Source organism: Phoenix dactylifera, chromosome 9 (assembly GCF_051530095.1).
Source record: "Phoenix dactylifera cultivar Ajwa chromosome 9, Ajwa_hap1_PhDact_Kaust_v1.1, whole genome shotgun sequence".
Taxonomy (NCBI): domain Eukaryota; kingdom Viridiplantae; phylum Streptophyta; class Magnoliopsida; order Arecales; family Arecaceae; genus Phoenix; species Phoenix dactylifera.
The window spans coordinates 25,615,851-25,643,052 of NC_143198.1; the positions used below are offsets into that span (position 1 = coordinate 25,615,851).

Consider the following 27,202-nt stretch of genomic DNA (forward strand, 5'->3'; position numbering starts at 1 on the left):
CTGAAAATGTTTTAACCTGTGCTACAATGATCATGGACTGAAAAGAGGCTAAATAAGTTAAAAGGATTTGTATACCGCCTCACCAACTAAATGCAGCATAAAAATTTATGACGCAATTTTCGTATTGACATCTGGAACGATTTTGGCAGCGGTGTGAAGTTTACATGACAATAATGAGCTTGGATCCTCACCAACTGTACGTTGTCGCAGAACATGACATGAAAATTTTGATGCTTTGCTCATGAGCGAACCAAATGTAAATTTGAAAAAAAAAATCTTGTATACTACATAGGCAGTCAATGTCATCAATGCCTACTAAAAATCCAACTGAACAGTTCTGGACGAAGTATCAGTTCAGTGTTCCCATCACCAATCATCAACCCAAATTAAAACATGTTCACCTCTGCTGCTGTTGTTCAAACCAGAAGAGCAAGTAGCTCTAAGGACACCATTCCTAACTGGAAAAGTACTGGGTATTCCAAGTCAACAGCAGGCCCTGCTCCATGAATAAACTGGAAGACTACATAAAAAGGATTTAATTTCGCAGAAATGCAACAGTGCACACACGCGACCCTTCCACCCCGCCAAACATAATGGTAGGATATGTGCGGACATGATCGAGGTATCGAAAGACAGCAGCCCCATTGCCTGCCTCTTGGTCCAGGTCCTCGGCAGTACGCCTTCTTTTGTTGAAGTTTTCCGCCTCTAGCAACAACTCATCTTTGGTGTTGTTACATGATGTGATCACCTGCGATATGTGCTCAAATGCATCAATAAAAAAGAGCACAAAATATAAGGAATATGATGGTCAAGGATGAACAGAAGGTATAAGGGTGACAGGAACAGATCATTCAGATCTCAAGAAACCATCCAGATAAAAGAGCACCGACCAATATCCCGCCAGGAGCTACCAAGTTTGATACTGACTCCCAATACATTATCCTGAAAAAAAACAATAATATAAAAATCATGTAATGAATACAAATAAAATTTTGCAGTACTCTATACCTGCATTAATTAAGAAGCATCAGATGATACTAATATCATATCCACCATATCTGATCATTTTTCTTTTATAATGAACACCAAGTCACGCACCAAAAAACTTTCAGAAATGGTGGCAACATTAATCAAATTCTTGGGTAGATATACCTGATTCAAATCATTGCTCAACCCATAACAGCTAGCCAAGATATTGTTAATATATGTAGCCCTTTATCTGGTTATGCATCAGTTATGAGGAAGAAAATCATTTCACTTTTCTTTTTTCTCGTTTTAAAAGGTAAATTTAATGCATCCAAAACTTGTGGAACATTTTGATGGAATCAGGAAATTGAAACATACAAACCAAGATCCAGTAACGAAGTACCTAAATTTAACTTTTTTAAGTAATATTACCTTTTGACAGGGCCATCTGGATGTAACCCAATGGCATCTAATGTGCCTTTGTCCATCACAACATGAAATTTTCTGTCCAATTTTGTCTCCAGAACATCATCAACCTACAACAAATGTGTCAGATTAAGATCCAAGAACCAAAACATGCAAATATACATAAATATGAAACCTTTATAGCCAATAGTGATACATGATAAATTTATAAGTGCAAGAACATTTCAAGAGCACAATTGATAAGCAGAGCCAATTCTCAGCCATAATTTTGCCATACATTAAAATAAGATACTAGACCTCTATTTTATCAAGATCTCAAATGATGAAATTTATCCAAACTAACTAACTATAGCAAGATCATACAAAGCAACAGTGCAGTTATGTGCATTGCAAGCAATCTCGAAAAAAATTGAAGATAAGGTGTCCTAAAATAAAAAAATCTTTGCCATTTTGCCCAAATTAATGATTAAATTGCACTTGACTATAATTAGCTGGGCCTGACTGAGATTAAATGCATTTGGTGCTTTAACTTCAGCATAAAATATTTATACAATAAAAAAAAGAAGTTGCACACAAACAGAAAATGTTCCTCTCTAATGCTACAAATTCACTCTTTTTTAATGCTACAGTGAATTAATATTTCCTAGAAATGCCAATCAGAATCAAATCCAAGGCATGTCTTACTTCAAGTTTGACTTCAAGCTTTTCAATCATGGTCTAGACTAATTTAAGATTCATGAGTTTAGTTGGCAAAGACAATAATATCATGCAAAAACTTCACTATAACTTTTCTAGCGATACCCAAAAATTCTAGTCTTTCACATATCAATTTTCATCAGCCAGAATTAGATGATTCAAGTAGCATTGAGCTGTCGTGTATCTGACATAGCACCCAGCCTGGGTTTGCTGCCTTGGTGCAGGTTGCTTAGCTTCTCTATGGACCACATAATGCACATCTGAAATCATTCTACATAACTAGGAAAAGTATAATGTCAGTAAATTCTGGTAGCAAGCAATTTAGTCCACACTCAAGGTAGAAAGCGAATGCTTTCGTCAGCAACTAGGTATATGATTTCATCATTCATGCTTAACGATCTTCATGGCCTCTGAAGTTTATCGCCCATGGAAGTTTGCATACAACTCATTTCATTAGCCAAAGGCAAAGTTGAGGGCAAATTTATCAACAATACCTGAACACAAAAATTTGGGTGGGTGCATTATGGATCAAGATATGATTTATCAAAGTCTGAGAGTGTTTTAGAAGTTGCTTTCAACCAAACATCACCTCTTCAACATGATGCCAAATGCCTAGCAATGGCAACTTTCAGAAAGAAAGGAGCCTTCCACGAAGCCTTGGAGGCTATCGATTGGTACAGAGACATACTACCTAATAGGTTAAACAGTTTAAGCTCATATAACAAGGAATCACCCTCTACAGTTTCACCAAATTTGGAAAGTGCCAAGATGAAGAAGGAAAATAGCAAGTTTGATAAGTGATAAGAGAATATATTCATCTCTGAGGCATAAAACTAGCAGGTATGACCATGCAAAAGTTTCATTTTTGTTTTCAGAGCTAGCTCATTTTTAAAAAAATCATCAACAAAACAAGTAGATGTAAAGCCTGCAGTTATGCCACACAACATCACAAACATAATTCACCCAAAGATCTATAAAACAGATATGGAGCTGTCAGAAGACATGGCTAAATACAACAATGTCATCTATATATGATAAAATTACATATTGTTATTTATACATAAGACCTATGATGGGACTTCAGATAGATTCAAAGCTTATAAAACAAAAATAGAAAATCAGTCACATAGAAATAAAAAACAATATTAACTTAAAAATGCTAGATATCTGCAATAAGAATGAAATAACAGAACCGGACCTCAGCGCAACCTTTTGATGTCAAAGCAGAACAGCAACAAGGCAAGACATGAACAAGAACGTGTTTCAGAAATAATAGAAATTATTCAACTGTCCAAGGAAAATGATAAAATTATCAACTGATATTGCAAATATATTTATTGTAAGGGTATCCACCTAAAATTATCAACAGCTCTTAAAAAGGCATATATTCTAGGTCTATATATATGTGTGTACCTATATATGTATGTCTATGTGTAGGGATGTATCTATCCATGTATGTATGTTTATTATGGATGTATGAGTGCAATATTGGATTGATTGATGATGGCCAGAAATGAGAACAATAGTCCAGCAGCATTGCCACAAATTGAGACTATGACATACCAAGAAGTTTATTTGGGGAAATCCATCACGAATAGCAAGGTTTCGTGCAAGGCTGATTGCTCCTTCACTGTAATCAGTTCCCATCAAATCGGAAAACCTGAAAAAAAATCAGTTAAATATTAGTTTCTTGCATATTGCACACATTCAGAGAGAAGAGTGTGGAATGACCCAAATCGACTGTTACTTAAAGATTCAATCCTTCAATTGGTCCCTATAAACATGTTCATTGGCATAAACTTTTCAATCCTACATAACATGGCAGTATATGCTGTCTACTACTGTATTGTTGAAACAGCTATATGATGGTTCCTGTCATGAAGGCAACGCAAAATATTGATAATTATAATATCCTGTTAGATTTCTTCTATGGAGTGATTCAACAGGAAAAATATCGGAAAATATGTCGGTTGCCGATGCCAACAAAAAAGTCTATGTTCCAGTACTACATCCACCATCCAATCACCAATCCAAAATTATAATATCTTTCTTATCTATTGTCTTGTAACATAGGCATGTTTTAGATTGGGGGATTCAGATCGCATTTATGTAAAATACTGACAAAGTTGATAGAAGATGCTTCAAGCATAAAAAGAGAGCTTAATGTGACTAACTCCACTGCAGGCACTGACTCAGTCTCGACAATTTATATGGTCTGAACTGCATCTAATTCTTTTCCCATTTTTTAAGGTCCTTATGAAGGTTTTCTCTAAAGAATTTAGTTGGTTGCTTCAGCTTTTGCTGGTATAAATGATACATAAATTTATAGGCCTAATTGTCTGCAATGAACAGTGTATCTTGTGAAATTGCTGCAAATTGTCATAATAAATGATCTGATCTGTCTTTGAATATAAAGAATTTAATGAACAAAGCAGCAAAGCTGAATATGAACCAAAGCAAGAAATGCATAAGTATTGCAAAATATGGCGAGAACACAAAAGCATTACATTTTACATAACCCCATATCTTTCTCTTAGAATGCACTCTAAGTATTATGTAGCTATCATGCACCCGCTTCAACAACTTCCGGGAAAGTGCAAGAAACCAAACTAGATGCTTTCTTATGTAGTATCATCCAACACGACATCCCATAAAACCAAATAGGAACCAAATGGAAGTACATGGCAGACATATTCTTACATTCCATACAAAAAAAACATACTAGAAAAATCTGTGCAAAATAGAAGCATCAAATAGTATGAAGCAAATATTCAGTAAGAATACCCTTGTTTTGCAAGCTTTTGCAGAAGCAGACCATTTCCAGTTCCAAGGTCAAGCACACTACAGCTGGACAAGTCCTTGAAGGCTTTGCTAGATTCAGATTTAAAATTGCTGTCATCAGCTACATTCCGACCCTGGGACATGTTCTCACACAAGTTTTTAGTCCAAGTTGCAACAGTATCCATGACTTCAACACCAAACCTGCTGGCAGAAAAGCCAATTGGAGTCAAATCCTCAATACATATATGGAGACAGGACAAGTGAGATGAACAACGATTCCATGTACAGCATTTGTGGTTTTGAACTCAAAAATGTTACAAGCACAAAGTAGATGACCCACTTATATTGAGAATCCAGAGAATCTAGAATTAAAATACCTAAAACCCAAATATAATATGTTTTAGAGGCCTCCAACTATATAAATCATGTGTTCAAATATAAAAACAGGCTTGGTTTCATTTGTGGTCTGGGAGTATTCTTTATCTTGTTGGAGGGTGGCTGTCTATGCTCATAGGAAACCTATAGTTTGCAATATTACGTTCTGTCCTCAATTAAATTTGTCACTGTTTATTTGATTTGTCACAGACCAATCTTCCACAAATCAAACCACAAAATATGGGAGAATAAAAAGTCTACCACATTGAAGTACACCGTGGCATATTTTAATTTAGAGAGAGCACATTAAATATTAGGAGAAAGTGAACTCTGAAACCATAGATTAATTTTAGGAGAAAAAAAAACTTTGTACGACAAATTTTAGGAGAAAGTGAAATCTGAAAGCATAGATTAATTGACCGAATTGGGCAAATGATTTTGCCAATGTTATGGCTTTGATTGGCTTAAACTACTCTGGTGAAAGCTTACGTGAATTTTCCTCACATAAGTCACTTGTACAATCATAAACAAATAGATTCTTAAAGGGATTGATACAGAAACCCTCGGGCTGATTAAAATGGAGATAGTCAATACAGTTAAAAGATATTCACATGATTGCATGTGAAAGGTATTTACCTGAGCGCATGTTCATCATGAAGCTCTGTATAAACAACATATAGTGCAGCTACATATTCTTTAATATTTAAAGTTGAGTCAATATAGATCCAGCATGATCTCTTTTGTAAATTTGTAAATTTTCTGATCAATATATAGTATACCATAATAAATTCATAGGCGATCCAAGAAATCTTGCATCCAACCTCTCCAATCTCTCAAAAATATGGAAATCTAAAAAAAAATGGTCATCCACAATATGAAAGGCAGGATTAATATAAATCACCAATAACTTGCACTGCAAAATATTAAAGCAAAAAAGCACAGCAGAATCACTAGTACCAAGTAGAATCGGAATTAAACATGCAGCTGAAGCAAGCAGCACTAGCCTAACTGAAAATTAAATGCTTGCAGTGAAATACCAGACATAAGTCTGGTACTAGACATATCTATTTAACTGTCTTGTATACTACTATATATAGGGAACTCCTGAATGGCTCCCTCATTCTCTTTCTCCAAGGGAGTCATGCCCCACCTTTTTTTTTCCTTCGATAACTACAACCAGCTTTCTTTTTATCCTATGTGCTCCTACAGCCTCTTGATGAATTAAAGATGGAAGATAGAACAGAGAAGCATTAATTTCCATCCCTGCTAACTGGTTGATGGATCACAGCCTACTGCCTTTGCTCCCAAATCACGTGACGGAGTCACAACCAACCCATCAAACACACCAATATTTTAAAACAGAGATGCTTGATAGGAAAGCAACCATCCATCAAATAATCTATCCTTTTAGTTCAATCACATGCAATGCATATAATAAAATTAAGTGTCCACAGACACAGTCCTCTCATACAACCACCATCATCAAATATACCTTAGAATACAATGCTTATATCTGCCCAAACGCAATATTCCCCATGGCAATCATTGTCTTTGAGAACAACATCATCTGTTTTTTTATGCATTGCTTGTTCCATATAGCCCAAACAGTTAAGGTTAAAGCACATATACACCCAATATTAACATTGTTTGCAAAGGTGATTCCTATTTGTTAGATTCTAGTCCGCAGCACCACAACAGATAACTTACATAAACATGAAGAAACAAATATTGCTAGGCAGAAGATATCAGAATTCAAAGTTTCAAACAGATATACAACTCATTGTATGTTAAATATGTTTTCCACAGAGAAGGCAGGGGATGAATTATTTTACAAATAACCATCGATGAAGCTAATATATAGTTTAGCTTCTTAATAGCAATTCTCTCCCTCATAGAAACAAGTGAATCAATCATCTGTACAGGAAAAGTAAACTAGAAGGAGCAAAAAGATAGCAAAACAAAACCTCACATATGTTGCCAGTGAGACATAATAATCCAAATAAACTAAAAAGAACAAACAATAAGAGCCAGATAAATTAAGATGATTATTTTACAGAACAGCCTGAAACTAAAGATTGCAAGGTTAATTGTTTGAAACAATGAAGTTGCCACTTAAGTCAGCATTTTAGAGTACTACTAACCAAATTTCACCACCATGGCCATGTTCACGAAAATTAGCAAGATCCTCTGCATAAGAAGCATCCCAGTAGCTCTGAAAGCCCAACATTGACGTTTCAACCTCACTGGCATCTGGCTCATCCTTATCTGAACTGTTTTGAAAAAAAAAAAAAAGTAACTTCAAACCAACTACTGCGAAAGCTAGCAATAGCATACCAGAATGGTCAATACAAACAAAAGACTGGTACTTTACAAGAATAACTAAGAACTCATCATGAGCATCATTCTTTTCTTTGTCAATATATTGATCAATATAATTTCAAGTAGTGTCGCAACTCCAGATGGAATGCCAAAGCAAAAGTTTGCCAGATCTTAAAAATTAGGAATAAAAACAACAGTCTAACAAACACTTCAAATTTTAAATCTTTGCAATGAGAGAGAAAAAGCACAGTCTTTCTTTACAAAATGATGTCTCTAAAGAACAATACCATAACAACAAAGTAAGAAATGTCAATAAAGAGGTTCATGCTCCAGCAGAACTGCTTTAATTCAAGGACAGACAAGACATAAACATGGCACATTTTCTCCTCAGGAGTTTATGACCCTCCTCAACACAAGTACAGCTCTGGCATGTAAAATCTTGGGTCTTACAGATTCCTCTATCCTTGCTAAACAAGAAGACAAGATGAAGACTACAAACAACATTCAGTATAAACATGCAAACACGCACACACACATAATCATGCAGACAAACACGCAACACACACACACACATATATATACACACACGTGTGAGTGTGTGAGCGTGTGTTCCCAAGGAAGCTGAATAATAGAAGAGAGTGTGATACTCAATACACAAATTGTATCACTATCTTTCAAATGAATAAAGATTTAATAGTCTAAATTCCTTAAGATGCAGGACTAAGGGCATCTAAGTGCAGGATTATTGTACAAAGAGGGTCAAATTTCTGAACTGAACAGTTTGCATCTTAAAATTCATGCTCAAGCGGAAGAGCAAGAATTTTGGTCAATGTCTTCTTATATAAGTAAAATGAGGATCAGATTGAACTAGCATAAAGAAACTTCCAAGTGCTTTTTTGAGCTAAAAGGGGGATACTTTAGCTCAAAGTATATGTTGTAGAAACATTTTTGCATTACAACAGATGATTTCAGCTGGGTGCAGAGTATTTTAGTGACACTAATTTTAGCAAAATGACTTATTTATTAGAATCATTTAGCTCTATATGAGTTCTAATGCTATTAGGCACTTTAGTCGTTTATATTGTTTCTTATGTTTTGTGAAAGATTTAGATTGTTTTCAGATTAAGTTTGCATGTTTAAAGAAAAGCATGATCATGCATCAAAATGGGGTGTAACTGATACCAGAATATAAGTTTCTCCTGATGGGAAAGACCCACAAGTGTCCACGTAGCAATATCTCGATGGTGGACTCCTCCATTAAGACCTCAGCCAAGGAAAGGAGATGATAAGCAAGCGACCATTATCAATCAAGAGGAAAGAGAACTAAGTTTAGTGTCCATTGTGATTCTGACCTTCACTGGGGTACATGAATGGCAAAACATAATAAATCACAAACCTTCATAACTATAGAGTGCCTTCAATGTACAAACATGTGAATAGCATGATGTCCATGATATGTACTTTGTCCATTCATAGACAACATTAGTATCTACAATTAAAATATCGAGCACTCACACTGCAGCACTACGGAAACAATGTGAGCTCAGTGTGACTTTATGCAATATATATACTTGAACTGGGCATAAATATTCGGTCCAATACATATCCTCCTCAAGTTTATGATACCAATTTAAGATTAGACTAATTGACCTTTGATTGAAATTTTAACAGAGTTACCAAAAAAAGAGCAAGTTCACATTCAATTATCCAGCCACAAGATTAAGACCCAGTGCCATAACAGTCATCGCATGAACTCACAGATCAGTTTGGTTAGATTGTGAGCAGCTTTCAACTATCCGATCATTGGCAGCTGCTAGAGAGTTGTTGGACTCAGTAAATCCTTGTGATACTTAATCCAATTGCGATTTGCATATGGTCTTTTCACAGTGGTTCTTCCTCTGCCCACCAACCTCTAACCAACATCTGCAAATATCATGCAAACGATCTCCCTCTACAAGTAGTAGTCCTCAAATTTTTCAGTGGTTTATTTGATAGCAATAACAAGATATCAAACTGTCTTCCCCATATAAAACCTGATCCTGATTTTTCTTTCCCTCTGATCCATATAATTGTTCTTTTATATGTACTCATTTGGCAAGACATACTAAATCCTTGTTCTCCCTCTATTGATAAATTTTACTTCATTTTCCCATTTTCCCCACCTTGCAACCCCCCCCCCCCCACCCTTCCCTTTGTTTGAAACCAGCACAAGCCATGTAAACCACTAATTTGAGCTCTACAAACACCGAGTAAAACATAATCCACCTACCCAACCAACTATCCATCATTTTTTGTTGAATTGGGCATTTTATGTTGAAATTGTTTGATTTATTCATCATTTTTGGTGTTTCGCATCCACTTGGTCTGCACTACCATCCTAGGTCATGGATTGCACTTCAAATGTTCCACTACTAGCACATGCTGAGTCAGCTTGCCCGCTTTCCATCCTTTTTTCACTGAAAATTGGGAAGTTTCTGCTACTTCAACGATATATGTGCTACATGACATTGTCCTTTCGGAGTTTCAGTAGCTCAAAGTGGCCCTTATGGGTATTTGCAGAACCTGTTTTTTCGCAGCTCTTTTGCTCCTCTTTGAATAGGCTTATCAATTCAAGTAGCTCAAAGTGGCCCTTATGGGTATTCGCAGAACCTGTTTTTTCGCAGTTCTTTTGCTCCTCTTTGAATAGGCTTATCAATTCATCTAGGATTGCAACAGATTTATTTTTCCAGGTTGGGAGGTAGGAGGATGGGATTGCCATCCTTCTAGTAGGTTCAGGACCTCCTTTTCAAGGATGTGGAACCCTGTTGTACATTTTAAATCCAAGCTTAAGTGTGGTATAGAATCATAGAGACCCTTATCATAGAGTATCTCATATTGTTCATCATGATTACATTTGACATTAATGGTGTCATCACCTTTTCATGGCTAATATAGTTTAACTCTCACCGGGATGACAAGTTGAATAGTTAACTAATTTCAACAATCACATTTCTTTTATGGGAGACCAAAAGTATGATGCATGATCCCTCATACAGTGAGTGGAAATTGTGGGAGGAGCATCGCCAAAGAACTATTGGGAAGCATCCAGATTCTAAAGATTTCAAGGCATTATCTGTGATTGTAGTTTCTTCTAGAATGGGGGTTATAAATTCTATGTTTTACCACTGTGCAATTACTTGATCACTTGGATACCTAGGCTCATAGCACCAACTTTGATTCGATCGGGGAGAAGAAAGATTTCCTTCAACCCACTCAACTCGAATTCCTAAAAAAAAAAAAAAAAAGATTGCGAAATTTTACTCTTTTTTCATAAAATAAACATCTCTAGTAGAAAAAAGCTAAAAATCTCGAAGAGGTAGATCTCGACTTCTACGTCAACTCTGCCTTCTGTCGCTCCGTCTGATTTTTATCAGATAGAAAGCTACGCCCGGTCAAAGCCTCATTCGAAAAGAAAACTTTCGGTTTGACCAGCCCATTTCGAGCCCTAAACGCTCGATTCAACCTTCTAGAAGGTTGGCCCAAAGTTGCAGATCTCGAAAAGATACCCAATTTCAAAAAAAAAAAAAAAAAAAAGATCATCTCAATCGGACATCGTATGACCAAATTATGGCCTTCGAAAGTTTGGTTGCGACTCGGCTTCCCGATGTGGCTGATTTTGCTCTTGAACCCCGTCCAGCTCCGCTCGTAGTGGTCAACATGGTCCACATCGAGTCTAAAGATCCTCCTAGATCAGGGCTCCCCCTGTTTAGGGTGTTTAGCTCTTGCTAAATCAGTATTGGAGGTGAAAAAATGCTTGTTTCCCCATCTCGCGATTGAACTCTGTCCAGCCCCGCTCATTGTGGTCTACATCAAGTCTAAGGATCCTCCTGAATCAAACTTCCAGGTCATTTTAGGAAATACTACAAAGAATGTGGTATTTAAAGGTTCCCCCAAATAGTTATCATTTCTGTTGACCCGAGATATGCCCATGCTGTGGTGCAAAGCACACATATCAGAAAATCAAGGAGCAAACACAGCCTTGTTCACCATCTCTAGTTTCTTCCCAGTGCCAAAATCTTTTCTTGCCCAAAAAATTCTTTCATAGAGATTTCTGACTACTTCTACTGCTTTCATACGCAGTTTCATAGGCCTACCTGTGTTAAGGGAACAATCAAGTTCCTCAACAAAAATCCATACAAAAGATCTCGATCATGATTCATGATCTTAACAAAAAGCCAGATCAGTTCATAGCTGTCACTCTCTTCGCGAGGTAAAAGTTTCCCCAAATTTTAACAATCCTAAAGCCACATAACATAGACATAGGTTTAAGTCCCATAAGCAAATGTTCAAGGTTTTTGCTGAACTTAACTTTACCAGAACCGCTGCCATGAACTGTTTCCGCAATGCTCTGGATGCAAGTAACAAGCATAACCATACACTCAGACCAACCGCTAGAAATATAAAATCTGAAGGTAATCGACTATCTTATTGATGCAATCAAAGTAATTTGAAGTGTTTCAGCATCCCAAAGACTCATCAGCATAACCTACTCTAAAGCAACAAATCAAGAAATCCAAAAGAAAAAGGACACCCGGAAACCCCCAAATTCCAAGAACTGGAAAGAGAGAAGAGGAAAAAGGAGAGACCTGTAATCGGAGGCTGCGGCCGCGAAGTTGCCGCCAGCGAGGACCTCGGCGGCGTCGACGTGGCGCTGTTCGTCATCCAGCGTGCTCCCGTACTCGCTCTTTATGGACCAGGAGTCCGCGGCCACGGACCGGTCGTCGTCTGAGATCAGGTCGGCGGTGGTCGGTGGACGGGGTGGGAGCAGCTCGGAGTCCTCCGGCGGCCACCGAATTCCGGCCATGGGGATCCTTATCTCTGCCTCTCGCCGGAAAACAGGGATGTCGGAGGGGAAGCCCGAAAAACCCTAGGAGGGCGAGAGAGGACTGGAGATGGAAACGGGGCAAGAAGACGAGGACAGACGTCAAGAAAGAAGTATACGCTTGGATTCAGCCGGATTCATATCGTATATCTCGGACCGTCTTTTAAAAGCCAAACGTTGTAGCGGTTTCTGTGCGTTATGTTACACCATCGGCGGCTGTTTGGTATCGGATGAACATCTCAAGCGAATAATATGAATAAAAATATTAGGTTACCGTATTTGATTGCACTACCATAATTTTATATAACAGTAATGCTAAATCATCTCCACCTTTGCCCGTCTTTAAGGTCGAGAATCCAAGAACACCCGAGGATAATAATTTTGGGCTAAAAAATTGAGAACAAAAATACGTCTTAGTCTCGCAAAAAAAAAATTTCAATATGTTATTAATATTATATATATATAATATTTATAAAATATTATATTATAATATATTATTAATTATATTATTGTTATATTATTATTTAATGATAATTTTAAATTATAGTAAAAATATTATTGTACTTTGTATTTATATAATGAAAGTATTTAATATCTTATTTCTATTTGTCTTATTTTTTAATCAAAATAATTATTAGTTTTAAAAAATATATTATAAGTATAAATACAAATATTAATTCTATAATAATAATTAATATACTTATAGGATTAATAATTTATAGGACTAATAAGTATATTTTTATAGAATATATTAATAATTAATATATTAATATTTTATTATAATATATTTTATATGATTAATAAATATATTTTATGAAATATATTAGGGGTAATTTTGGTATTACATAGTAAGTAATTTTGGATTCTCATTGAATACTAAATAGGTTACTCAGAGATACTTGAGAATTTTTAATTAGTAGAACATAGCATAACAAATACGGTGATCTTAAATTATCGGGGATCAGATTATCTCAGGATAAGAATCGCCAGTGATATAAAATCATCTCGGTGATCCCATTTTGGTCACCAAATGCTACCTTAGAGTCTAATCTCATCTAATTTAATTTACGGTATATCTACACCGATCTAATTTAATCGAATCCAATTTACTACATTATGCAACCCAAACTCATAGATAAGAGTGTCTGTGAAGCTTTCATTTCTGCATCTTATGGACATGTAATGCTTAATGCACTCTTTTTCCAGCATCTTCGAGGAGCCCTGGTTCTCAGGGATAAATTTCTTATTATTTTGCAAGATTTGTTTGTACCTCTTCATTTGGGCCTTCGGTTCAATTAATTCGGTTTGCCTACATTTGCTTGTTTAAAAATAGATCGGCCCAAAGTTGTATAACTTTTATCTTAATTTAAATATCCTTAATATAATAATAGTAATTTATTTTTATTTAAATTTTATTTCGATGTTTCATTCTGCTCAATTTGCATGCTCTGATATCTTTGCAACACCGAGCCTCTCACCATCTCATCATCCAAACCAAGCCGTGTGAAGTTTCCACTCATGGCTCATCCATTACTGAATGTTGAAAAATTCCAAACTCTGCTTATGTTAATAGCTTAGGCACTGACCTCTAACAACCCACCTAATCTTTTATATATTCTTGTAATGATAGTATTATTAACCTACTACGAGTAAAAAATGTAAGCTTTCTAAAGTTGTTAGGTTCAGTTCAATTAAGAATCGGGTGCATTTTTCAAACTCTGTGTTGAAATTTTAAAAAACTTTTCCCCACCGTCGAAACAGCTCTTAAAGTCATTAAAAAAAAAAGGAAAACATCAACAGGTTCCTCATGCCACAAAGGATGCAATAAAGTTTTAATTGGGACTTTGATTGAGCTTTGATATTTCAACAGGGAACTTTGCCATTAATAATGTGTACATGATCGAGAAGAGAATCTTATTAAGCATGCGGAGGCAAACTAAAGTCTGAATTCAGACTTAAGTAAGTCTCATATTTTCCGACTACAAATAATTACATCAACAAATATCCCATGGCATACAGGCAAGTTTTCTTCACTAGCATTTGCATTGATTGGATAGGGAAAAGTGGAGAGAAGAGAAGAAAAAACAAAGAGAAAAAGTAAGAATCCTCTGTTTTTTTCAACCCAATTTCTTTTGTTTAGCTAAAGATGTTAGAGAGAAAATTTGACTTTCCTTCTCTTCTCTTTTTTTAATCTTGTATCTCTTTTCTCTTCCTCTCTATTCTCTTTTGTGGTTCAAGGTTCTCTTTTCCTCCTCTCTCTCTTCTCTCATTCCCCTTCCTTTTCTTTTCTCTTCTCGCTTTATGTCTCCATAAAAGAAGGCATTAAGAGTACTAGGAAGGTAATCCTAGTTCCTGGGACGTGGAAACTCCTATATATTTTTGTTGCTGGAAATTAGATCCGGGGATGACCACTGGCTGAGAAGAAGGAGCTCTGGCAAGAGTGGCGGGTGGCGCTACGTCAGCGGGCTGCGTCCTCCAGAGGACCTGCAAAAAGTCGGTGGTCGGAGTTTCCGGCGCCGGCCCTTCGATGCTTAAGTCAGAGGAGGGCTTAATTTTGGAGAAGGAGATGCACTGTATGTAGAAGTCCGAAGCCCCCTTTTTAGAGGGAGAAGTTCTCCTTTTTTATAGGAGGGGTGCCAGGTTACCTGAGATGTGACTGGGTGAATTAAATGAGTTACCGTCATGATTGAGTGTGGTCATCTAAATTAATACGTTGTCGTGGAGAACGAGACTGGAGCCAATGAGTTGTTGTGGGTGACCGGACGTAGTTAAGTGAGTCAATGAGTTGCCGTGGATGGTTTGAGATTTTGAGTAACCCAGAGATCCGTGGAGACCATGCGCATTAATTGTTGAAGGTTGTAGCAGGGTATGGTCCCTGGTTGATGTGTCGTGGCGTGGCCAACAAGCAAAGCATGGTACGATGAGACTACTGCAGGGCATGGCCGCAGCACGTGGACGACGAGCTCGGTCTTCTGAGCTCGGCCTGCATGAGCTCGGCCTGCATGAGCTCGGTCTTCGGAGCTCGGCTTGCATGAGCTCGGCCTGCATGAGCTCGGTCTTCTGAGCTCGGCCTGCATGAGCTCGATCTTCTGAGCTCGGTCTGCATGAGCTCGGCCTTGCTGTCTAATTCGGGTGTTCTGATTATATTTGTGGGGTGGTCCATTTTTTCACCAATACTATCCTCCGACTTTCGAGTTCGAGCTGCTTTTTGGCTCGAGCGAAGGAGGTATTCCAATCGTCGATCATCCTATAATATAGCCAAATATCTATGGAGATGTACGTGCCAAGTAGGGTGTACCTCTCATGCAGTTGGAGCTAAGTACTTCAGGCCGACTCAGCGGCCTTCTTTGGCTTGTGGTCGACTCAGCAGGGCGCCTGTTAGAAGTATGCCCTAGAAGCCAATTTGGCTGACGCATTATTTTATTCTAGGATATAAATTTGTACTTGACCTAATTATAAATTTATTAAGTTGGGCATTCTTTTCATTCATGTTCTTATGTGTCCATGAATCGTCCAAGGAATTAATAAGATGATGACGCATATTCTCAAGAGTTGAGAATTCGAGGCATGTGTCATTGGTGATTAATTTTTGAATTGCTTCTGATCGATGGATCATCACGAGGACGGTGATTGATCCGCTGAGATCAGTGCACATATTGCTTTCTTTGATAGACGAGTCTTGAGTCCACAGTGTAGGGACACTGGAGCAATTGTGCAAGTGCTTGTTAGAGAATAAGGGTATTGAGCGTGACCAAAATAAGTAGCCACTTGGATGTCTATCCACTCGCCAGTGACTTACTTGATGCTGCAGTTGTATGACTGGTCTTTTGACCTGCGATGCCTCAACTATTCACAGTGAGGTTGTAGTAGTTTAACGAGCACATAAACATGGGCCCTAGCCATTTGGATTCTTGTGGTGCAGATTGGCTACAGTAGGTTCACTGTAGGAGTAGGGGTGCATCTAGATGGAATCTATCGACCTTGATAGATTAGGAAAGATCCTATGTAATTTATGAGACTGAGTTCGTAAATCCTCGGCCGGGGTAGTATGTACAGTGGAAAAGGAGTTTTCCACTCTCGAACTCAAGTCGAATAAATTTGACATATGACAGACGATGGGGTTTGACGAGTTATCCATGACCTCCGTCCTACAGGGATCCACGATAGAAGGACTGTGTCATACGATAACTACACCTAAAGGTTCATCATTCCATTTTGCTGGGTGGCCATTACATGCTGTTAGGTGTCAATGGTGGATGGTGAGACTCAAAAGGACTATCTTGATGATCGATGATCCCTAGTGAGTTGAGTTGGAATTGTTCCAACCCATTGAAAGGAGTTTTCAATGATATTGTGATAGAGATCGTAATATATCTCACTACCAAACAGAATAGAACCTATGGGGTCACACACATTAGAGGTATTGACCGATCCGATGGTTGAATTATGATTTGGAATCATAAATAATTTATAATTATTAATTTGATTGATAATTGGTAAACCCACTAAGAGTTAGTGAGTTGAAGAAGGAATAACTGCAATTGGATTGCAATTTAATTGAATTAATTGGACTTGATCATATTAAATACGAGTCCTACTTGGAGTAGGATTCCTAGAGTCCTAATTAAATTAGGATTCCAAATTAAATTAGAGTCCTACTTGGAGTAGAATTTCTAGAGTCCTAATTAGATTAGGACTGAAATTTAATATGTCCTAATTAGATTAGGATTTCTTAAGTCTTAATTAATTTTAATCTAATAAGTTAAAAGACTCATAATTGGATTAGGATTGAAGAGGTCAATTGAGTTATAGTTCAATTGAATTCTAATTGGATTAGGATTTGAAGGGATGCAAATAGGTGCACCTAGTCCTTTTTGGAAAAGGACTAAACCACCTAGGATTAAGCCCCAAACCCCACTTGATTAGATCAAGTGGGGGGGCGTGCGTGATGGAGGATGAGGAGGGGCGCACGCCCCTCCTTTTGGCTAATATATAAGGATGGAGCTCCTAAATTTTAGGAGCTCCAACCTTTATCTTAAAAGGAGAAAAGGGGTTGCCGTACATGGGTATTGTCCTCTCCTTTGAGCCGTGAAGCAGCCCCCTTCTCCTCTGGTTTTTCAGCCGCCAACAAAAAAATAAGGGTCTCACGTTGAAGTTGATTCATAAAGGAGGGCATGCGGGCCCCCTTGAACCTCCCTCCTTGGAAGCAATCAAGAGTTGATTCAAAAAAAAAGGATTTCAACCATCAAAACGTATCTCTGCAAGGGAGCTAGCACCCAGGGGAGATTAGAGAGTTTGGATTGGTCCTCTGCCTCGTGTGGATACCCGTAGAGGTCGGATGCGTGTGTGGCTTCAAGCGAACCTTTCAACAATTACCACGATCATCAGATTGCGGTGAATATCTACCCGCACAAGATGAAGATCTGATCTAATCTTCCTAATATTATGTAAAAGTATTTAATTCTAATCTATCTACGAACGATGGTTTTAAAATACGTTCATGCATGATGACGGGATCTCGCGCATGTCTTCCGCTGCGCGCAGAATTTTTCTGAAATTTTCTGCGGCGTGCGAGGGATCCCAACAGCGCCCCCACTCAGATCGGGGTGTGTTGTCGTAGGAGGCGTCGAATATCGTCGAATGTCGTCGAAATATCGTCGAATGTCGTCGAAATATTATCGAATGTCGTCGAATGTTGTCGAAGTGTCGTCGAATGTCGTCGAAGTGTCGTCGACATGTCGTTGAATGTCATCGAAGTGTCGTCGAATGTCTGAACTCGCTGTCGACTCAGTGGGGCATCCCGACCTTAGTCGGGGGATCATGCGCGAAGTCGAGGGAGCTTGAGCTCGCTGTCGACTCTGCGATGCTTCTCGAGGTCGAGGGAGCTTGGGCGCGCTGTCGACTCAGCGGGGCATCCCGACCTTAGTCGGGGGATCATGCGCGAGGTCGAGGGAGCTTGGGCTCGCTGTCGACCCCGCAATGCTTCCTGAGGTCGAGGAAGCTTGGGCTCGTTATCGACTCAGCGGGGCATCCCGAGCTTGGTCGGGGTCTTTGATGGAGATGGAGATCGGAGATGGCTTTGTCCGTTGGCGATCATGCACCCCCAGCTGGAGTGGGGCGACGTTGGAGATAGAGATATCCGTAGGTCGTTTTTTGCATTCTCTGACCTGGAGATAGGTAAAATATTAAAATTATTTAAAGCCAAAGTAGCGTCCTGTACCTTTTGGAGACATTTTAATGGCTCCCGAGCTTCGAAGTCCCTCAAGACATGGCTCAGCACCGGCCTTCTGAGGGAGGCGTTCTGAGCTCGAGCTTCTGAGCTTGGTATCCTAAGCTCGGTCTTCGGGAGAGGCGTTCTGCACTCGGGCTTCTGAGCTCGGTTTTCGGAACTCGGCAGTCTTCTATGCTCGGCGGTCTTCTAAGCTCGGCAGCCTTCTGAGCTCGGCAACTTTCTAAGCTCGGCCTTCAGAGCTCGGCCGCCATTTGAGCTCGACGGCCTTCTGAGCTCGGCGGCCTTTTGTGCTCGGCGGCCTTTTGTGCTTGGCGGCCTTCTGAGCTCGGCAACCTTCTGAGGTCATGCTTGCCGAAGTCGTCCTTCCAAGCTCGGTGGGAGCTTCGGTGATGGCGACGCTCTGTGGGAGAGCGACATCACGAGCGTCATCCTAAGAACTTACACCCATGAGGAGGGAGTACATACTGGTCTCTTACTTGCCGCAAGCCTTGATGATCCGAACGAGGAAAGTGGGGATACGTAGCCTTCGTCCTGATCGCGGAACAATAGAGAAGAGTTTGAAGGGCAATGGGATTTAATGGGATTGTGCCCTTTGCCACAGAGGCTTACAATCCCATTTTAAAATTTCATAACTCTCCTTCTCCAGACCTCAATTTTTATTTCTCTTCTCCTCCAACTCGTTGACGTGAGACTTGGGCTACTACTTCTCACTGGTTGCCCCTACGTCCCACGTCGTTGCAGCAAGAGCCATGCCTAATTTGAGATGGCTCGGGAGAAAGTTTCTTCCTCTGCTTAACGTGAACCCGTGGAGGCGGCACAGAAGGGGTCTCCACTTGTTGCAGGCTTTGGGCTGCAATGGCTAGCGTTTGGACTTGCTGCACCAGTGCGTCGAACTGCTCGGGTTGGACTTGTGGAGCTTCATCTGCCGAAGGTCTTAGTGGTAGATTCTGGACTGAGCGTCCGGGGCTTGGAGCATGATGCCGGGAGGTATCAGAGACTCCTCTGCTCCTTAGTCTCATGATCACGACTTGGGCCCTTCCTCTAGCGCCAACTGTTACTGAAAATTGGATCCGGGGATGACCACTGGCTGAGAAGGAGGAGCTCCGGCAAGAGTGGCGGGTGGCGATACGTCGGCGGGCTGCGTCCTCCGGGGGACCTGCAAAAAGCCGATGGCCGGGATTTCCGGCGCCGGCCCTCTGATGCTTAAGTCAGAGGGGGGCTTAATTTTGGAGAAGGAGATGCACTGTATGTAGAAATCCAAAGCCCCCTTTTTAGAGGGAGAAGTTCTCCTTTTTATAGGAGGGGTGCCGGGTTACCTGAGATATGACTGGACGAATTAAATGAGTTACCGTCATGATTGAGTGTGGTCATCTGAATTAATGCGTTGCCGTGGAGGACGGAACTGGAGCCAATGAGTTGTTGTGGGTGACCGGACGTAGTTGAGTGAGTCGATGAGTTGCCGTGGATGGCCTGAGATTTTGAGTAACCCGGAGATCCGTGGAGACCATGCGCATTAATTGTTGACAGTCGTAGCAGGGTATGGTCCCTGGTTGATGTATCGTGGCGTGGCCAGCATGCAAAGCATGGTACGATGAGACTGCTGCAGGGCGTGGCCGCCGCATGTAGACGACGAGCTTGGTCTTCTGAGCTCGGTCTGCATGAGCTCGGGTCGGCCTGCATGAACTCGGTCTTCTGAGCTCGGCCTGAGCTCGGTCTGCATGAGCTCGGCCTTGCCGTCGGATTCGGGTGTTCTGATTATATTTATGGGGTGATCCATTTTTCTCCCAACACTAGTAGAAAAATACTACATAAATTAAATTAAATTGCTTATTGAAATATTTGATGACCTATTTATTCTCCAAAGTGTCAAAAATTTGTGTGTATATAGCTAGCACCTAATATAAGGTGTGAATTATAAAACTTTTACTTCAATTGGTAAATAGTGATTGTTACATTGTGCGCATACTCACTTATAGTTAGATATCCTTCACTTTGAATTTTCTCTCCATGACACTGTGACAAAAATCCAAGGGATCAAGTAAATTACGACAATTTTTGTTTTTTCATTGTACAAGTATATTAATTCTGTTTGAATACATACCATCTCATCCTCAAGTAGCTAATGAAATAAAATTATAAGTTAGAATACCACGAGATAAGAAATTTGAGTGGTCCAAGAAATCATATCAACAAGCTATGCACCGAGGACTTGAAACTGCTAGATACCCATTGCGTGAAGACTTAAGCACGCAACACAACTAGTATTTTTTTTAATGAGAGTGGCAATTATTATTCACTAACATCAAAGTATTTCTAGATAACGTAGGATCTAAATGAATCCTATTTTCTCGATTAAAATTTGTTGTAAGAGATTTAATTTTGGACCATATGGATATGCAACTATCTATTAAACAAGAGATAATACCTTTGATACTTTTCTTTTCAGAAAACTCTCGATTCTAAATATGAGTCATTTTTTTGATTATTATTATTAACCTCCCGTTCTGAGATGCAAACAACACCATTCTAAGTTTACAAAATTCCAAATCCATACAAATTATCTAATCTTTTTTTACATATTCATTGAACAAATGTGGTGATTACTGACCACTAGAGGAAAATGACCATGCTACAGAATCACCCCATCATAGATCGAATTAAATAATCTTTTTCTCTGATTTTTTTTGAAAAGAAATCCTAGGTCTGAAATCTTCTTCTTCCACTAGGCCACCAAAAGCACATGATGAAGAGGCGAATCAAGGGAAAGATGCATCTTATAATTCTCGTCTTGAGCTGATGCCCTCCTCTTCTATCGTCTCCAACGTCGGCTTCCTGGACCGGCACAACCTGTACTTAAAGTCCTCCATCGCCATCGCCGTCGTCATCGTCGGAACATCATCGTCGACCTCATCCAACTCGTGCCCTGCTAGTGGATTCTTCGGCGAGGAGGAGGTACACGCCGGCAAGACCCTTGAATTCCCTCCTGAAGCCCGCCGGACTTTTTTGTTCGCAGCCAGCAGCAACACAGCCATATCAGCCGCCGTGATCACTGAGTTGAGCCTCTTCATCGGCATCATAACATAGACGTCGCCCATTTCCAGGTCCTCGTCGGCGGAGAGCGCCGCGAAGCGCCGACCTACCTGCATGGAGCGCGTGTTCACCAAGAAGTGTCCGGGCGCGTCGAGCATGAGCTCGGCTGCGTTGACCAGCCCCTCCATACGCCGGACCTCCCCGCCCGGGAGGATCACCGTGATGGCTCCGGTGCTGCCGCCGGCACCGACGGAGAGAGTGCAAGAGACGTAATTGCCCATTGAGAGGTTCACAGAGCAAGATCAAAGTAGCTAAGGTTGGTGAGTGTGTGTGTGAGAGAGAGAGAGAGAGAGGGAGATTTTGGATTGCAGATGAGTTCTTGGAGCGAGAGAAGGGGTGGGGTGGATGGTTTAAAGGCATGAGGGGGGATATTGCTGGCTGCATCCGCGTAAGAGTACGAAAGAGGACGGAAGGAGAAATGATCATGGCGGTGTCAGGGTGGATGCATGGCTGTTATTACGCGTGGGGCCATGGCGACTCCGGATAAGGATAGGAGGGTGGTGTGAATATGGGATGTATGAGTTTGCGTGGATATTTCTTGACGAAGCTGCCGATTGGGTCGTTAATTGACTTTTGTAGATATATTTATATTAAAATTGTATGAGCTGTCCGTTGTTGGGAAAAAAGAAGAGGCAAGGTGTTACTTAGAAGGAGGGTTAACAAAAAGGAAGGAACCGTGTATGTTTGGATTATAGGATTCATTAGTTTTAAACAAAGAAAAAAACTCACCGGCAATACTATATTTAGCCAATGGCACGAGGTCATGTGTTTGACTTGGGGCTAATTGCTAATTGTACTCAAGGGGCTGACACTTGTTCTTTGTCAAACTAAGGATTTGATGTTGTTGGTCACAAATGGATCGAGAATAGTTCGTTTGTTCTTTGTCAAACCGGCTTGGGGTTTTGGTACTCAATTGAAGGCAAGGGTGAAAGATGAGTTTATTGTGTAGTTTTGTTTGGACAATGTGGATTTGGCTAGCATGTATTTGCATCAATATATATCAAAGGTTGGCCAAGGGGCGACATTGGTTTCGGACTAAGTTAGATCTAAAAAGTTGCTATAGATTCGGAAATAATCTAGGCAGAATTTGAGATCTAATCAAATATGGTCAGTTGTCAAAAAAATCTAGACATATTTTGACAGACATGATATCATAATGAGTCAGAGATTTTATCCAACTAAGAGGCATTTTATAGAAAATATTTATTTTGTATCAAATCAAATGCTGACATATTATAAAGAATGATCTTTTTTCTTAGTTGTAAGAAATGGATGCAGACAAACTAATTGGAAGGTTCAAAGAGTCCTGTAACTGGGAGTGCCTAGCCATTACAAAAAAATATTTTAAATTAAATGATATTTCCAACTCTTTTCTTCATTGTTCTAAAAGACTTGTTCTTATGGCTTCTTGCTCCTATCTTGCTACTCTATTATTGAATAGATTTTCTCTCAAGAAGAAAAATCACTATCCTTCTTCTATAGCTTAAACTACTGTGAAGCTGATTTTTTATAAAAAAACAAAATAATTGTTGATTTCACAAGCATATTTAAGAAAGAAAAGCAAATAAGCCCGTTTGCCTTAAGACTTCTAATATGTTTCATTCATAATATTAATATTTGGAATGTTGCCTCTCTGCATATGGAATAACTTGTATTAGTACCGGTAGTGAAAATAGCCAGATCAATTAGCACCTATTTTCAATCTAAGAGATGCGAGCACTTTGCTCGAAGCAATTGGACTAAGACTGCACACATGCGTAGTGCCAATGGTTGAGCTCATGATGATTTGGGCTAGAATTCGAGAGGTAGCACTACATTTTCATGCAGAACATATCAATGCTTGATGCGTTGACAATCAGCTTCCTCAGTTACTACAGTACATACTAGCAATTTTTATTTTTTTCCAGCTTTGCCTCTCTCTCTATCCTGGAGAAAAAAAAAAGGCATGGTAATTATGTGCAATTTTTAACTTATCAATACATAGTCAAGTCAAATCAAGTCAAGTCAACATTAGAGACTATAAGTAAACCCCGTCTATGAAAGGTTTTAACTTTAGTAAGTCCGCGGTTGACGGTTTGCATGAAATGTCCATGATTCAATCCCCGTCAGCTCTATCGGGCTACGTAACTTTGTGTTACTGAGCATTTTTATTGGACCCATATTAACTTGGGTCTTATCATATGCTAAATATCGTGGGCCGAGTGGAGGGCACTTGGACAAGTCAGTGGGCCTCGCCGTTTTGTTGAGTGCACAAAGTGAGCGAATCACAGCCGGCCGCGGTTGCGACTTCCCTGGCCCGACAGTCCGACACCATGTGGTGGCGTTTTCCCACTCCTTTGGATTGAGCGGCGGCTACGCGTTCAAGACGTATCCGTTTGGCGGACTGATGGGTTTACACGTGCAGTGGAAAGCTCATCTCGCGGGCTGGATGAGTGGGAGCTGAAAGCATAACCAGCCTTTTTTTATATTAAAAACCTAATGATTGTCACCACTCATCTGATAAGGAGGAATCCAAACATCTCAGACACAGTGCAGGAAGAATTAATGAAAACTGATAAAACTCTTATTGGATTGATATCAATTATCAAGAGGTTTTGATTAATGCATTCTCACTTTTTAAGTGATATTTCTTTTTTTTAAGTGATAAAACCGATAAAACTCTTATTGGATTGGTATCAAGTATTTGATGACTGAACTTTGGTAGATTTGGATAACTTGAAATCAAAAAAAAGAAAGTTCTCCTGCTAGAGTTTGTTTGGTGGGAAATTCTCCGACGCTTAAGTCAGTCTGATTCTAAGGAACTAGTAGAAGAGAAAAAGTAAAGAAAAAAAAACCCTACATGAAGGCCCTTGAGTCCCCCTCTTTATATAGGATGTGATGGGTGTCTATTACCAAAACTAATAGGACGTGCAATAATTGTTGGGTAACAGCTCCTACGTTAGGCACATGGTGACACACCGTTTTAATCAGGCAGTAATGGTCGAACCGGTGTAACCGCCGTGAGATCTTGACCACATTCTTGGTGGACGTTAACTATTTTCAAACGGTTTTCAATGAGAGACACATTTGTTGTTCGGTCGGACTAGAATAGCATTTCGGCTAAATCACTTTGAACAATACCGAGGCCAGCCTAGGTTAATAAAAATATACCATATGAGGTACTAAAAATATATACAGTGATTCAAAGTGATAATTTACCTTATTTGTCAAGACCATTATACTTTGTATGAGAGACCTAGGTTGCAAACTTGCCTTAACCATTTTTTATCTTTTTTGGCGTTAGAAGGGAGGCTTAGCCATCCACTTTTATTACGAAAGGGAATAATCGCATCACTGTGGGTGCTGAAAGAAGGCAGAAGGTCTCTGGTTAAGAATTGAGACCAAAAGGGAACATGGCAATTTTTTTTTTTTTTTTTGGGTACAAAAGGAGAACAGGATGGTTGGAGCTGGCTATATTCACTGCTGGCAGTAAACGGAACAGAGAAACCTGTATCTTATTTAGGCTAATTCAGCTTGGAAGCTCCGTTATTACCTCTTACAACATTCAGAACAAGTTTGGGTGGAATTATTGGTATTTCTGGCCTTAAACTGATATTAATTGCCGATATAATGGCCTAACTAGGGATCTAGCTAGGTTAAGTTCAAAGTGATCAACGTTGCAAACCTAGAGTAGTTTGTTTCAGGACTCAACGCTTTACACCGGTACATCTTCAACTTTTTTGCAATTTGCAGTTACATCTCAATCATTTTAATTTTTTCAATTAGATCCTAAAATTTAGATTTTGTTTACAATACAACCAGTCATCCATCTCAATAAGGATATGCGAATATGAGATAAGTTTAGACATAAGATTCCATCAATATCATTGCCAGCTAAATTAGACTAGAAGTTAAAATTTGACAGAAGCAAAAATCCAAAGGTACATTACTAATTTCACATTCGCAATTAACAGCATCAGAGCTTGGATGGATGCCTGGGCCATATTACAACTAATTCATAATTTTTGGAATCTAATTGAAAAATGACGAAAAGTCGAAGGAAATTTTACATAATTCTCTCTAAAGAATGATAGATGCAACTTCCTGCGTTCCCCATCTGATAGACTACTTTATATCTCCATCAATTTGCTGGCTGGTGAATGTTGTTGTCGTTCTTTTAGCAAAAAAAAAAAATGTTGCTGTCGTTCCACGCAGCGATAGCTGGGTTCACGGGTGTTCTGCTGCCAATGTACAAACTTTTGTCCGCGGGGAAGATAGCAACGTTAGATTCGTTGCCTTCCCAGTTTTAACTTCCAAGCATTTTCTCGAGGGACCACCGCAATAAGATGCCAATGTCCAAAATAGGACCAGTCTGACAGTGTGATGTCGACTATTCTCACAGTTCTGTGGTAACTGGTAACTTAAAGTCGTAACCTTAGAATGCAAGAATTCGAAACTCATTTAAGCCATCTGTTTATGAAAGATGCAACCAATGAACTATACTACCAGGTACATCTTGAGTCAGGAATCTTAGGGCCACTGGGCTATTACCCGGCTGGCATGTTCAAATTCTATTTTTTATTCTATTAAGGTGTTAAATAAAAAAGAAAAAGCAATCCATTTGCTACGTGCACTTATCATTATTCTTAGGGCTAGTTTGGTTATGATTTCTGGGAATCAGATTTTCGAAAAGAGAATGTCTGTAAAAGTATTGTTAGCATGTTTGGTTGACCATAGAAAAGTAACAGATTTCAGAGTACTTACGTTTGGTTGACCATCCACTTTTCTTGTAAAGTTATATGTAATTCTTATTATACTCTTAATAAAAATTAGGTCCTTAATGCTTTGGATCAAATAAGGATAGCTGAAAGGTCTTTTTTGAAAAAAAATAAAAATGTTACGATTTCCGGCTCATGGGAAAGTAACTTTCCAATGTTTTTCATGGAAAAAGCTTTTCTATGAAACGTATGAATCATATTCCTACGGAAATACAACTTTCTCGTCCCTCTTCTTTGAAAACTCCAACCAAATAAGAGCCATTTCTTTACTTTTTCGTTGACCACACTTTTCCTCCCTTTTTTTCACGAACCAAACGAGCTCTTATTTGAAGGATGTAGTATGCTACGAATGTAATTATGATTCATGCCAGCAGAAACAAGATTTCTATATCTACCCCATGCGTGGATATGATTTCTTTATTTGTTCTTGAATTATTCTTAAAATGTAAAATAACATTGTAATAAATTATATTCAAAATATTATGAAGGTATGTCAAAATTATCATGATGTCATTACAATATTATAACAACTATTACTTGAAATCATAGAATACATGCTAGAGGACAAATTATACTAAATTTCAAAATCATAGATATATTGATTGGCTTGAGCTAGAATTAAATATAAATTATAAACATGTAATTATTATATATGATATTTAATATATTTTATAATAAATTAAAAATAGATTTATTTTC

General features: G+C 39.1%; 2 protein-coding genes across 3 annotated transcripts; both read right to left on the bottom strand.

Moving 5' to 3' along the window:
• Window positions 1-242: 242 nt before the first annotated feature.
• On the bottom strand, window positions 243-12,660 carry LOC103715170 (uncharacterized). 2 transcript variants are annotated; one of them, XM_008802709.5, is made up of 7 exons: window positions 12,189-12,660; window positions 7,386-7,514; window positions 4,873-5,073; window positions 3,652-3,748; window positions 1,399-1,502; window positions 891-942; window positions 243-748 (listed from the first exon to the last, which is right to left on the bottom strand). In XM_008802709.5, exons 1-7 carry the CDS (start codon window positions 12,404-12,406, stop codon window positions 536-538), a joined length of 1,014 nt encoding a protein of 337 aa, XP_008800931.3. In that variant the 5' UTR covers window positions 12,407-12,660; the 3' UTR covers window positions 243-535. The 2 variants fall into 2 exon arrangements, with proteins under 2 accessions (XP_008800931.3, XP_008800933.3); XM_008802711.5 differs by having other exon boundaries at window positions 4,873-5,070; window positions 12,189-12,629.
• Window positions 12,661-21,113: 8,453 nt separating this feature from the next.
• Window positions 21,114-22,148, bottom strand: LOC103715169 (uncharacterized). The gene has a single exon (XM_008802708.6). It carries the CDS (start codon window positions 21,965-21,967, stop codon window positions 21,431-21,433), a length of 537 nt encoding a protein of 178 aa, XP_008800930.1. The 5' UTR covers window positions 21,968-22,148; the 3' UTR covers window positions 21,114-21,430.
• Window positions 22,149-27,202: the final 5,054 nt, after the last annotated feature.

What these genes read in the sequence shown, in the direction of transcription:
- LOC103715170 (XM_008802709.5), bottom strand. Translation starts at nt 12,406, where the DNA reads ATGGCCGGAATTCGGTGGCCGCCGGAGGACTCCGAGCTGCTCCCACCC. An exon ending in CAAAAGCTTGCAAAACAAGG is followed by an intron (nt 3,749 to 4,872) that starts GTATTCTTACTG and finishes ATTTTTTTTCAG; the next exon opens with GTTTTCCGATTTGATGGGAA. An exon ending in CCAGATGGCCCTGTCAAAAG is followed by an intron (nt 943 to 1,398) that starts GTAATATTACTT and finishes GTTTTTTTTCAG; the next exon opens with GATAATGTATTGGGAGTCAG.
- LOC103715169 (XM_008802708.6), bottom strand. Translation starts at nt 21,967, where the DNA reads ATGGGCAATTACGTCTCTTGCACTCTCTCCGTCGGTGCCGGCGGCAGC.